The sequence below is a fragment of the Triplophysa rosa genome, linkage group LG15 (genome assembly GCF_024868665.1).
Source record: "Triplophysa rosa linkage group LG15, Trosa_1v2, whole genome shotgun sequence".
Classification (NCBI taxonomy): domain Eukaryota; kingdom Metazoa; phylum Chordata; class Actinopteri; order Cypriniformes; family Nemacheilidae; genus Triplophysa; species Triplophysa rosa.
This window is the reverse complement of record NC_079904.1, coordinates 6,429,028-6,442,040: the sequence shown is the minus strand read 5'-3', so window position 1 is coordinate 6,442,040 and position 13,013 is coordinate 6,429,028. Positions and strand designations below refer to the sequence as shown.

General features: G+C 34.7%; 1 protein-coding gene across 1 annotated transcript; it reads right to left on the bottom strand.

The window, feature by feature from the left end:
* Window positions 1–343: 343 nt before the first annotated feature.
* On the bottom strand, window positions 344–12,589 carry LOC130565977 (adhesion G protein-coupled receptor F5-like). Its single transcript, XM_057353177.1, has 19 exons — window positions 12,568–12,589; window positions 11,431–11,501; window positions 10,912–11,012; window positions 10,314–10,356; window positions 10,168–10,182; window positions 9,547–9,939; window positions 9,306–9,406; window positions 7,547–7,611; window positions 7,329–7,462; window positions 6,958–7,161; window positions 6,536–6,754; window positions 6,079–6,222; window positions 5,814–6,001; window positions 5,571–5,741; window positions 3,439–4,764; window positions 2,883–2,924; window positions 2,658–2,715; window positions 2,467–2,537; window positions 344–403 (listed from the first exon to the last, which is right to left on the bottom strand). The coding sequence occupies exons 2-18, from the start codon at window positions 11,441–11,443 to the stop codon at window positions 2,512–2,514; spliced, it is 3,243 nt and encodes a 1,080-aa protein (XP_057209160.1). The 5' UTR covers window positions 11,444–11,501; window positions 12,568–12,589; the 3' UTR covers window positions 344–403; window positions 2,467–2,511.
* Window positions 12,590–13,013: the final 424 nt, after the last annotated feature.

Genomic DNA, 13,013 nt, shown 5'->3' with positions numbered 1-13,013 from the left:
GTCCAATAACATAAATTTGATGTGTATATTTGTGCAGTTTGTAACTAGTTCAATGTTAGTAGTCCTAATAGAACTCTTGTTAAAGTGTTAAGGTAGGCCTACTGTACTGTATCAATTTTCTTGTAGCACAGCATTTAAGGTATTTTTTGTGTTAAACATGATAAAAATAACTCAGCAGAAGAAATCAAGAGAAAGAATCAAGAGTGTGACAACTAGCCTCACTTGCATTCTATATAAAAGCACTTAACTACAGCCCTAAGTGACCGAAAGTGCAGTATACATCTGCTCACAGCGAAATTCTGTTTCCCATCAAGTTATTAAGCATTCATGAAGGTGTTTGATGCACTGGAGCTGTTAGATGATGATGATGAGACACCGCTGACTTTAAACATGTTGTAAACATCTGCAAAGAGGATGTACAGTATGTTACTCAAATGTTTCATGTACTGAACATTTGTTCATTTGATAGACATGTACATGCTAAAATTATTAATGCCTACAAAATGTAGACATTGACACACACTGTATACTTACTTCCCTTTGGGAAGTCACCCAGTTCGCTTGTAAATGTTCCTGCATTAGTACACTGTAATTTGTATATTATAAATGAATACCCGCCGTGACTTTCAGTCACTTCCTTTGATTTCCAAAGCAGATGGTACAGTAGGCCAGTTTGTAATTTTAGTTTATTCACACAACTTTACAACATTAAAACAAAGTGCCTTCTTGTTTTCTTTTATAATAGAATATTTTGTCTACCCGCATACAAGCGCTCGAAGATCGAAATGTCTAACTCTGTTGTGGTATTGTTTCAACAGTTGTTGTGACAGTGTGAAACAAAACAGTAAAGAGTACCAGTTCTAATGAAAGCTAATGATTGTGGTTACATACATCTTCCTAAACTCTATTTTAAAGGTTTAAGAACTATAAGTGATGTAATACAAAAAACGATGAGCAGGTTGTCTAATAGGCTGAAATTAGCCGAATCTGCTCGCAAACTTACCTTCGTGGCTCACGGGCTTCCTTCTGCACCGAAGCATTACAGCTATCGATTTTTAACAAAACAGGCCTACTCAAATGTACCTAACTATTTTCACTCCTTATTGTCTAAAAAACTTTCAATCAGGAGACGTAATGCCGAGAAGCTCCCGCGGAGTGAAGAAGAGGTGGAGTTACAAGACTTCTCAGACAGTTGAAGTGTCCAATGGAGTTAAGCTATTTTCAACACTTTAGATTGGTTAATAATTTGTAAAAATAACAGACCCACATGGGGACTGACCAATAGCATCGATTTGTGAAAAAATATGAAATTGACCAAATTTGGACATAGGAGGTTTCCGCCCGACAGCGACGATATGACTAATACAAACCATGCTGTAACAAAAATGTAACATTAAAGCCTTTCTGCATCTGCAGTCTACAGCATTAGATTAACTCCTCTTTAAAGAAAGGTAATAAAACACACATACAGTTCCTGAATGACAGCATTCCATCAGTTTTCAAATCTTCCTCCTTCCGTGATATGAGTTTTTTTACCTGGCCTTGCCAATTCCCCTTTGATAAAATGTCTGATAGAATGACCTTCAGGGGACTATATTTTCCTTGAAGCATGCAAATCTTCTTTGCAAAGCTTTGCAATCTAACACCCTCTCTACACCAGATGTTGTCGAAATGTATTTCAAGAAAATAAACTTTAATTTGTTTTTAATACTAATATTAAATGTGTAGATGTGCATTGAATTTATGTGTTCAGTAAAAGTATGTCTGTGTAACATAATTAGGTTACATTACGTTTCTTTAGTAAATTTTTGGTTTATAGTTTAGATTTAGAGTATGTGAAGTATTCTTATACATCTGGTCAGTAAATGTACATATGTAAAAAGTATAACACCGAGGTGAGGCACAACATTTCGTACCCTTGTTTGCCTCCACGTAGTGGAATGACAACTTGAGCTTGAACATGCTTGTTACAGAGCAATTTGAGGGTTCAAATTCCAGTGACCTAAATATGTTTTGTATATTGGTATTGAACATCTATTAAACATTCTGAATTAAACTTCCAATATTGAGATATTTTCCTATAGCTTAACACAATAGAAATCATACTTGCATACATTTAGTTTGCACTATAATTGACTGTTTAATTGCACGTTTCAATGTAACAGCTCTCCTTATAAAATAGGACAATATGCTCCACTACCAATCTGGAAAAGAATTTAAGTTATGTGCCTATCGAGAACTTAACCTTATCAGAAATATCACCAGTGAAGGACACATGTTCTAGCCTCATAATCCCTTAAATAAAATAGCTTTTAAACATACCCAAAAATATTCATTGTACATTGTGTAACAACACATGAAATCTACTACATGTACCACTAATTTTACAGAATGAATCCATAACGTCTCCCACAAACAGTAACAGAATATGCAGTACAGTACATCTGCTCAAAGCAGAATCAAAACCTTTAAATGAGGCTGTTGGCTGCAGTTATTAGCCTTCTGTCTTCTTTAACGTCTGTCTTCATTGTCCACATCTGGAAGGAGATGCATGTTACTCAAGAACTTTTGTGTGGTTTTTACATATTCAGTACTCATTTAGCATTATAAAGGCTTTACCTTATCGCATATCCTAAACAGAATATATACACACATACCTATCCTTCCAAACTCAAATGATCCTCTTCTGATTCCCTCTCCATGTTGTCTAATACACTGTAATACAGAGATGTCACAGCCACGATGAAGCGTGTAATCATCTAGCATAGTTTATGGATTGCATTATTTACTTTAGAACTTTATTAGAATTACTAGATACTACGAAAATTGCTATACTACATGTATTTGTCAAAGCCCACAAAACAAACGGAATAAACTCATACCTTGTCACTTAAAAGCTTCCCAAACACCAAAACTAAGAATCCCTGTTAAAAGAAATGTTACAAATACATGAGGGTGAAAACAACATTACGCTTGTGCTAATAACAGTTGCTTTAAATACTTTAGTTGTAAAATCATGGAGCCACCTTAGTGAAGAGTATATATTAGGAATAAGAACATATGCCAGAAGGGTAGAACTAAACAAAAACTGTTGGATCCTGTATAAACTTGAATGATTTTATTTAGCTTTAACGACTTGCTGACATTACTGCTTACTGTAGTACATGCAACTTCCCATACGAGTTACTAGTTATTAAAGCTGCAATGAGACATACAATTACTAGTTACTTTATGTACTTATATTTAAGCGTGTTAAAACATTTCCTGTGAAATAGCTCGGATAAGCGTTCAACTATCACTGTATTCCTGGATGTGCAGTTGTTGCATAACACGCATTAACGAATATTTAAAGAGCCGTGTAACAATAAGTATTATTCAACAAAATACATACAATAAAGCACAACAGATAAAGAATACAACAAAGAAACAAACTGGTACCTGCAGTGAATTAAGTGCGGCAAAAACCACATGAACGCCGAAGTCACGTGACACCATGGTTCCAATTCCAAATCCCCATGTTAGGCAAAAGATTGGAGTCAGAATGGCCACAAAGCTGACAATGACAACAATAACATATCTCTCATCTTGACCTCTAGCACCGCCCTCTGCTCTTAACAGCTTACACACAACCAGGAGATTAATGGCGAGAATAGTTAGAGCTGGAATCACAAATGCCAGCAGGGCCTTGGATTCAGTCCAGTTCAGCCAGCATGCATTTTCTTTTGAGACATAGTTTTTAGGTCCCGCTGTGGATGCGACAGTAATAACCGCTATGAGCAAAGGTGCACCATAACCAACTGTGATAGCAATGATCGTCATTTTAGTTTCTGACTGTTGAGAAAGGATCCTGAAAAGTGTTAAAACGAGCATCCAGAAGAAAAGAGCCAGGTAAAAAAAGTGCATGAAGAAAACCACTGCACTGCAGGGATCCACTGAGATCATCTGCTCTTCATCTGCGATTGCAGCTCCAATGATGAAACAGATGTTTGCAATCAGCAGAGACACAGCGATGTTGACTATTGAGACATGTCGCATGTGAGACGAGTAATTTCTCTCTGAGTTCGATCCAGCCATCTCAATAAAAAGGCAAAAAATCAAGCAGGCTATAGAAATACCTACTCCAATGTATGTTATATAGGCTAAGTGTCTTTGTTTACCAGGGTCTTCATTTGCAACCGGTGACATCAGGATTGAAAAAGAGGTTGTGTGAGTGCATTCACATGTAACCTTGTCCGCTTCATTTCCTGAGATCTTGACTTTACATCCAGTTGAATCCCATCGGTCAAGAGAAGAGTTCCAAAAGACACACTGAGGATTTTTCAATGACGTATTTTTTATGTCAAAAGTAAGCAAAATGTTGTTAATTGTTTCACTGATCTTTACTACAACCACGTCTCCATTAATGCGGTTCTCTGATGTTTTGTTGTCATTAATAGTAGTAGAGCGAGTAGGTAGAACATTGTCAAGCTTCTTGAAGACAGTAATGGCTATATGGGTTGGCTTAACAACATTTGGTATCACAATCTGAGTCGTTGAGTTTAATAGTTGAGATGTTCCAGTGAATGAGTTTTCAACTGTTGTTCTAATCAACTGAATGGAAGTTTCGGTGATCGTAAAGTTGCCTTCTGAAAGATGATCACTTATATTCTCAATAGTTTGCAAAAGTTCAGTGCTTTTGTTTCCTGTGTTCTCGCCATTATTCAATTCTGCCCACGTGTTTTTAGATTCATCTGCAACAATTAAGTCCACTGTTTTAAGAAAATCCTGAAAATTAAGGTAAAGTCATGAAACAAACAAACAAGCCAAAAAAAACAAAATGCTAACTAACACAGTTATTATACCGTAATTGTAATTAATAGAACAATACAGCTAATCAAGAGAGGCTGTTTCATGTGAAAATCTATTGCTGTATGACATGGTTAATGAGAGATCATGGGAACAACAAGCATGAATGTAGTAATTGTCAGGGATTGAGGTGTGGAAGAACTCAGATGCAGGCAGGCGGTGACGGGGTTAAACAAAACAAGACTTTATTTATAACAAAGACAGAAACTAAACACCCACGAGGGGGTAAACGAAAAGGTAACACAATAAACGAACAGCAGGACCTAGACTAACTTACACTAAACTAGACAATACTTGACGAAGACTAAACTAAACACTTACTAAGACAGGGGATTCACATGGCAAACAGGAACACAGGACACAGCGAACATAAGGAAGACATCAATGCAGGTAAGCGCAACAAATGTACACGGTACAATCCACAAGCACAGGACAAAGAAACAAGAGGGTATATATAGGGGAACACAAACGAGGGATAACGACATGGGGCAGGTGTAGAACATCAAACACTCAGGGAAAATGACAAGGAAACGAGATGGCGGGAACAGAGACGAGACACTGGAAAAACACATGAGAGGTAAAAACATAAACATCTCATGGCCTTCCCACATAAAACCCAAGGACTCTGCCCCGATCCCACCACACGACTAGAATTTCATAAACAAGACGGTGGGACCGTGACAGTAATACACTGTATATTGACATGAAAATCTGAATATACATACCTTTACAACAGGTTTATTGATCTTAGAATCTTGTGAGATATTAGCAACCGTAGAGAGTATCTCAACTACTGTTTGGACAGTTGGAGCAGATTGTGTAATCTCAACATTATTCTGCTCGGCAGTTTGACTGAGACTTTCCATAAAACCTGGAATCTCCAATACAATCAAGGCCTACAAAAAATTGTTTTTCCTTTTATAATTAAATCTAATAATTACATAATAATTACAGGATATATAAGTTACCTTAGCTTTCCTCTCAAGGTCTTTGATAGATTCAACTACACATTCTCTCTGTGTAGGTATCCAAACATTTTTAGAATTTGCCTTTTTACACTGATACGTTATGTAGCCTTTCATGCCTCTTTCACACAGTCCCTTGACAATGTCACCTACTTTTCCAACTCCAAGCGATTCTTTTTTACAATCAAAATCTAGAATTTGCAAATATTTGAAGGATTACAAAAACAAACTGAAAAGCGATTATTTATAGTATTTATTCAAAGCATACCTCTGACTGTCTGAACCTGGATTCTTTTCTTGTAATAGTCATAGTCTTTTAATTCTTTCAAGTTCTTTAGTTTACATATAAAGGTTTCAATTGATTCACAACTTGTGCTATTGATTTTATGTTGCACTGTGATGCAGCCAGGCTCTGAAAACAACAAAGGCAAATACATTTACTGTACAGTAAAATAGGGTTCAAATGAGTCGAGATAAAATTCCTCTAGTTCACCAATTCCACAACACTGAGAAAAAGTAACGTTACTCCAAACGCTGGAAATAACTTATAGAGCACAAATGTAAATATTTATACATTTTAAACTTTGATTTTTTTTTTATAAACTTTATTTCCAAGTGTAATATTACATTTCAGTGTGGGTTCTTTAACCCAACAGTATTACAAAACAGGTTTTTCACTGGAACTGTATGTATTTAGTAACAAAATGTCTATTTGTCTGCCCAACCTGAATTTGTTCCATCATAAGAAGGACTCCCAGCCCACTCAATTGGGTAGACGTTAATTGGGTAGACGCAGCATGTCAGCGTGACAGTGACTGTCTTGTCTGTACATGGCAACTTTATTTCAGTTTTATCCACTACGATATCGGGACGTGGTTCAATAAATATTTCTTGCCACCGGACATAAGGTGTAGTGCTTGTTTCTATGACACACGAGTATCTACCTGCAAGTGAACAAAGATGACACAATACATATCAATATCAATATGTTAATTCTGATCATTTAAGAATTTTCCAGTTTATATCTAAACGTTCAAAGTATCATCATAAAAATAAAACCTTAATACACTTCTTTCAGCAGAATCAACAATTAGTCGCTTTTTCATGTAAGACCTTATTTGACAGGTAGATAAATCATGCGACTCACCCCTGTCACTTTCACTAACATCCTTCACTATGAGAGTGCTTCCACTACCATCATTTGTAATGTTGTATTTTGCTTTGTTTTCTGCAGGATCTTTGTCATTCACTCTCCATTTCATTTTCCCATGAACAGATTTTAGATGAGAACACCTCAGTTCCATACTTTGCTGAGGGTAAAATTTTTGTTTGGTTGTCATATTGAATTCCTCTGAAAGTACAAGCAACACAGTACATTTCACCTTTCTTCTTCACAAGCGATACTTATGTTCATGAAAAGATCAAATTCATGCCTTCTTTTTGAAGCAATTATAAAAATAAACACAGTAAACATATGACAGAACGAAGAAAATAATAATGTTACATAAGATTCCCTACCACTTTCCTCAAAATCTTTTACAGGGATCCCTGCTTTCCAAAGAATCTCAGAAACCTGTGTGTTTTCTGATGTGAAATCAACACTGTTGTTTTTGGTTGTATTAATCGTGTAGTCTGCTATGATGCTACCAGACCTACGGAACAAGAAACTTCATTAACACAAGGGTTCAACACAACAATGGGCCTCATGTGAGTGAATCAATTCTAGACATTCATACCTGAAGCCAGTGACTTTTACAGAACCTTTAATGTAATAAGATAGATTCTTGTAACTTTCATCAATCTGTAAAAAAGTATCCAGCGTACATTGGAGAGAGTATAGTGCAAGAGTATAACAAAGTACAGTTGGGGACAAAAGTATTGCCCCCCCGGTAAATACGAGCAAAGTCCGCTTTCAAAATAAATGATAATTTGATAATTTACTTAAAAAAATCACAAAAATACAAGGATCACCGCTGTTTGTTTAGCATAATTAGTTTAGCATTAGCAAATCCTATGCTCTCTTGCAACAACGAACTCCAACATATTGATTTTCCATATTGCAACTTTGAACAGGAGTTCTATGGCCATAGCAAAAGTTGCTAGAGATAAAAAATCAAAACTTTACTTATTCTGCTCGAAAGAAACATCAAAATCAACACAATGGGTCTGCGGTGAACTAAGGAGGAGAAAGCACCAACATTCAAAGGATCTGAATTTTTTTTTATGAAGGAATAATCTAAGATCCCTTGTCATGTTTTCTTCAACCTCATCAGACATTAAAAAAGAAGACTCAAGAGTTTCTCCTGCAACTGGAGGGAGGCAATAATTGTGTCATAATGCATAATTTGTCCCAACTGTATGACGTTAAAGTGAAATATATTACACATTGAGGACTGCATTTGAGATGCATCACATTTATTTATATGCATCTCTTAATCTGTTAATTTCTTTATTCAAACACAGAGTGGGGTTGCACGGTGTACCAGTAGCATCGCGGTGCTAAAGCTTCAAAATACCCGTGATGCGGCTAATTTTTTAAGCGCTAATATCGTAGTGCTATAAGTAATGTTGCATATGCGCATTAACGTTCATTTCAATACATCTGCTTTTTTGTGGTGTTTCTCTCCTAAATGAATCCGTGTTTTGAACGACTCGGATAAGATAATGATTCAGTGAGTCATTCACCAAGACACTTCACACTTATGCACGATGCTACGGCATTTTGTAGTGTGAACAGTGTATTCACATTTAGAAAAGAAGTGCACTTAAGTACTCGGATGATGCACTTTTTCAACCGAAAATATGGTTGTGGAACTCTTCACGCACTCAATGGTCGCTTAAGTAGCAGAAAGGAGGTGCATGGGGCTATCAGATGCTGCTCCAGCATAGTTCTCCTGAGGAGCGATTACGCTTCAATCTGACGGTGACTCAAGTCATGGGCAAAACAGATGAAAATTACAAAAGACGTACAATGTATAAATTGATTTTTATTGACACCCATTTTGCTGTGCAATTGCAATCATTTGCACTCGCCTGGGAAACCGATATAGTATAAAACTCTTCTAAAATTCATACACTAGATGGTTTAGTGCATCATGCATAGTTTAAGTGCATAGTGCAATGTATGTCATTTGGGACACAACTCTAGAATAAATCAGTCGTTTTGAACGAATTGGCTGGCCGTTTTTGTTTCACATTTAAAGGGTTAGTTCGCCCAAAAATCAAAATGTATAGGCCCTACTACAGTATTTATCCAATTACTATAGTTAATACTAAAAAATATTGTAGTGTACAGTATAAGAAGTATAGCCTACAATAGTAAATACAAAATGTTTCATTTAGATCTGTGTATTAAGGATATTTGGTTTATTTTGCAGATAACAATTTTGAATATTTAACCGTGATACTAGGCCTACTCGGAATCGTGATACTCCAGCTGGTTTACAAAAACAATCAATATGTTTATTACAGGTATATGAAATATGTCATACTCACTGCTAACTCCATTTTTTCGACATAGAATTTGTATTTTGTATCAGTTTCATCGGTGAGACTGGTGTCAAACGCTTGATTTATTCTCATTGACATATGAATTACTGAAAATAAATCAATATTGTGCACAGTTAATGCAAACATACACAATAATCAACTTAAACATCATCATACTGCACTTAATAATACATTTGAACAAACCCATTTGAGGTCTATCTCAGCTTTTATTTTTAACAGTACATACCTGTAGTTGATGTAGTTGTAGTGTGAGGAGGAGTAGTAGTAATAGCAGTAGTTGTGGGAGTAATAGTAGTAGCAGGAGTAGTAGTGGGAAGAATAGTACTATTAGTAGTAGTAGTAGTAATAGCAGTAGTAGTGGGAGGAATAGTACTAGTAGTAGTAGTAGTGTTAGTAGTAGTAATAGCAGTAGTATTGGGAGGAATAGTACTAGTAGTAGTAGTAGTAGTATTAATAGTAGTAATAGCAGTAGTAGTGGGAGGAATAGTACTAGTAGTAGTAGTAGTATTAATAGTAGTAATAGCAGTAGTAGTGGGAGGAATAGTAGAGCTGGGAGGAATAGTAGTAGTAGTAGTAGTAGTAGTAGTAGTAGTAGTAGCAACAGTAGTTGATGAAGCTGCTGTATAATTGTACAAAAAAACAGATTTAATCATTTAACTTCAAAATCTTTTATTAATAAGAGTCTGGTTTATACAATGTGGTATAATATAGTATTTATTTGTATAGTAGCCTACATATTGTTGTTGTGGTTGTCATTGCTGGTGGCACTGAAGAATATATGCCCAAACCAATTTTTTCCAAGTTAACCATTTAGTATATTGTGAGGGTTGTTTAAACTGCAACATACCTGTTGTGGTTGGTACTGGTGACAGTGTAAAAAAATGAAATGCATTATTATGCAACAAATTATCTCATAAATCTATTTTATGAATCATAAAATAAACAGAAAAATGTTGCATTAGAACATGTAGAGGTAGAAATAATGAATCACACCTGCTCTTTTTTCAATACGATGTGCCTTGCCTTTGTAACTGAACTGGAATAAAAAACATTAAAAAGTAATTTATGTACAGTATAAGAAAATATCACATGGGTTGATAGTGTTTTGTGGTTATAGTTACATAGTGCACTGTAAAAAACAACTGCTAAGATTTACTTATTTTTTGTGTTATTTGTGCAAGTTTAAAAAAAATTGTGTGCAAAAACTTGACATTAAAGAATTAATTAAAATTTACTTTAGAAACTGTGTGGGAAAAACATTAAAAATTGTTTAAATAAAAATTTACTGTGTGCAAAACTTGTGCAAATTAACACAAAAAATTAAGTAAATCCTGTAAATTGTTTTTTATAGTGTACATACAGTATATATATATATATATATATATATTACAATAGACCTCAAATTTAGATCCATAATTATTCAGACAATAATATAATTTTAACCGTGCATGATTTGAAATTAAGCAGTAAAGATTAATTTAACAATTTTACTATTTTTAGATTAGAGATTAAAGATTACAATTATTAAAATAAGCATCACAAGTAATCGAACCTCATTTTCTATGTGTTCAGTGTAAACGATTTTCCCCACCTGTAAATCTATGTTTGCTTCTGGGAAAGTAAGTGTTTCCAAAACACATAGTCCCAGCAGAACAGCTATGATGAATACTAAAATGTACTTTAATGTTTGTCCTGTATGTGATAAAGTGAGAAATCAGACTTAAATTTGACTTAAACTGAAATTCTTCAAAGAAAAATGTGGCAACACCTTATAATAAAGTCTTATTTTCTAACAATAGTAAATGCAGCTGACAACAACAACATGAGAACTTTTTCAGAATGTAGTATTTATTAAATGCAACAATGCAGATGTCCTCAGTCAATCTTTTATAGTTCCAGCACTAGTTAAAAACACCTAACCCCCAATCAATCAAGCAAGGTGTAATTTCCTAAATAAAACAATAACCTGAATAATAAAGAAATAATAAACCTGAATCTTTGTCATTATATTGCAGTGTAGCCAACTATCTAAAACCCTTAAACTGCACAAGACTTGCAGAATGCATTACAAAAGTGACTACACCAAAAAAGTATGTGTCCTTTATTTTACCTTTAGTTGCCATGTTAAGTCAAAACCTCTTCAGCACAAGAGACAATGTATTTTAGAGACTTTATTTACATCTGTAAAAAAAGACAAATTCTGTTACAATACATTACAATAGGCCTACATGTCAGAGTAGGCTACAACTGCTTTAGCTGCACTGTAAAACTTTGCTGTAATTTCGCAGCAGGTTTGTCAGTAACTTACTGTATATTTAATGTACATTTAAATAATTAAGCATAAACTTACCTAGTTTATATATTTTTCTTTCATAAAACAAGACTAAATATCTTGGGTCACTTTACTTGTTCTGTAAATGTATCGTAATTTAAGAAGTTTTAAATATTTTTACAGAAAACAAGAGAAAAATGCTTCGGAAGAATGTCTTTTTTTGCAGTGTTGCTGTGCTATACACACATGAGAATCAGTGGAAACAGAACACCTGAAATCACTAGGGCGGGGCTAACGTTAAACAGGACAATACAAAATACATAATAATAGACAGAAACACCACTGTAACCAAATATTGTTGGCTACTGTATGGATATGGGCTCAATATTGTGCTAGAACTTTAAGAAAAAGAAAATTAGTAGTTCTGTATCTCCTATGCCACGGTTTTCAACTCCAATGTGCTGCCTCCCTCCCAAAATGTTTTAGATGTCTTTGTGTAACTAACACATTAACAAACGAGTCGAACGAGTTGCGAATGCAGTATAAGGAAACATCAAAACTTTTAAGCTTAATTTTCAGAATTCCTCTTATTTTATTAACTTCTCAACATTCTTCAGATTCTGCAAAGTGTATAACATTTGAGCACCACTTTACACTCAGCTCAAAAACAGCAACAAACAAGCAAAAAAGAACTCGAATTTGAACATTACAAACAAAATGATTAAAGTATCAACAACAAAAAAACTAAACGGGCTGTAAACCAAAGCAACAATATAAAAGGGTGAACATCACATCAAACTACATGCAGTTAAACTATAAATATGCGAGAGAATGATGCAATGCAATTGTGATAACACACTAATAGCACATTACACTGATTTCCTTGTCCTGTTTGAAGTTAAATCAGGGTAAAGTATAGTCATACTGTAAAGATTTTGTGAAATATACGTATGAATTGATTTCTGACACTCTTACCTCTGTATAGCTGCCCTGAAGTGAAAGTTTTAAATGGCATCTCAGGGTAGTTTTTATCCTTCTTCACATCACACCCATTAAGATGTGTCATTGTAATGATCATTAATAACGACCTGATAAACTAGTTTGAACTGTGTGTATGTGTATATACATATATATATATATATATCTTAATTACATCAATTAGTTTCATAAAGGTTCGAAAAACAATAAGTCACACCTCTACTGTACCTCCACCGCCACACCTAACTTGGCGGCTCACAATTCCAGGAATATAATTACTGCTGCCTATAGGAGGTATACAATTTAAAAGACATCAAAAGCACATTGATTTTGATGAACATTTTAAGTAAGAGTACCACTAGTTATTATTAAACAAATCTACTCACATATCTGTCTAAATTGTTTTGTTTTGATGAACAGAAAGAAAGATATTTGGAAGAATG

What these genes read in the sequence shown, in the direction of transcription:
- LOC130565977 (XM_057353177.1), bottom strand. An exon ending in GTAAAAGTCACTGGCTTCAG is followed by an intron (nt 7,463 to 7,546) that starts GTATGAATGTCT and finishes CTTGTTCCGTAG; the next exon opens with GTCTGGTAGCATCATAGCAG. An exon ending in TTATGATGGAACAAATTCAG is followed by an intron (nt 6,223 to 6,535) that starts GTTGGGCAGACA and finishes TGTTGTTTTCAG; the next exon opens with AGCCTGGCTGCATCACAGTG.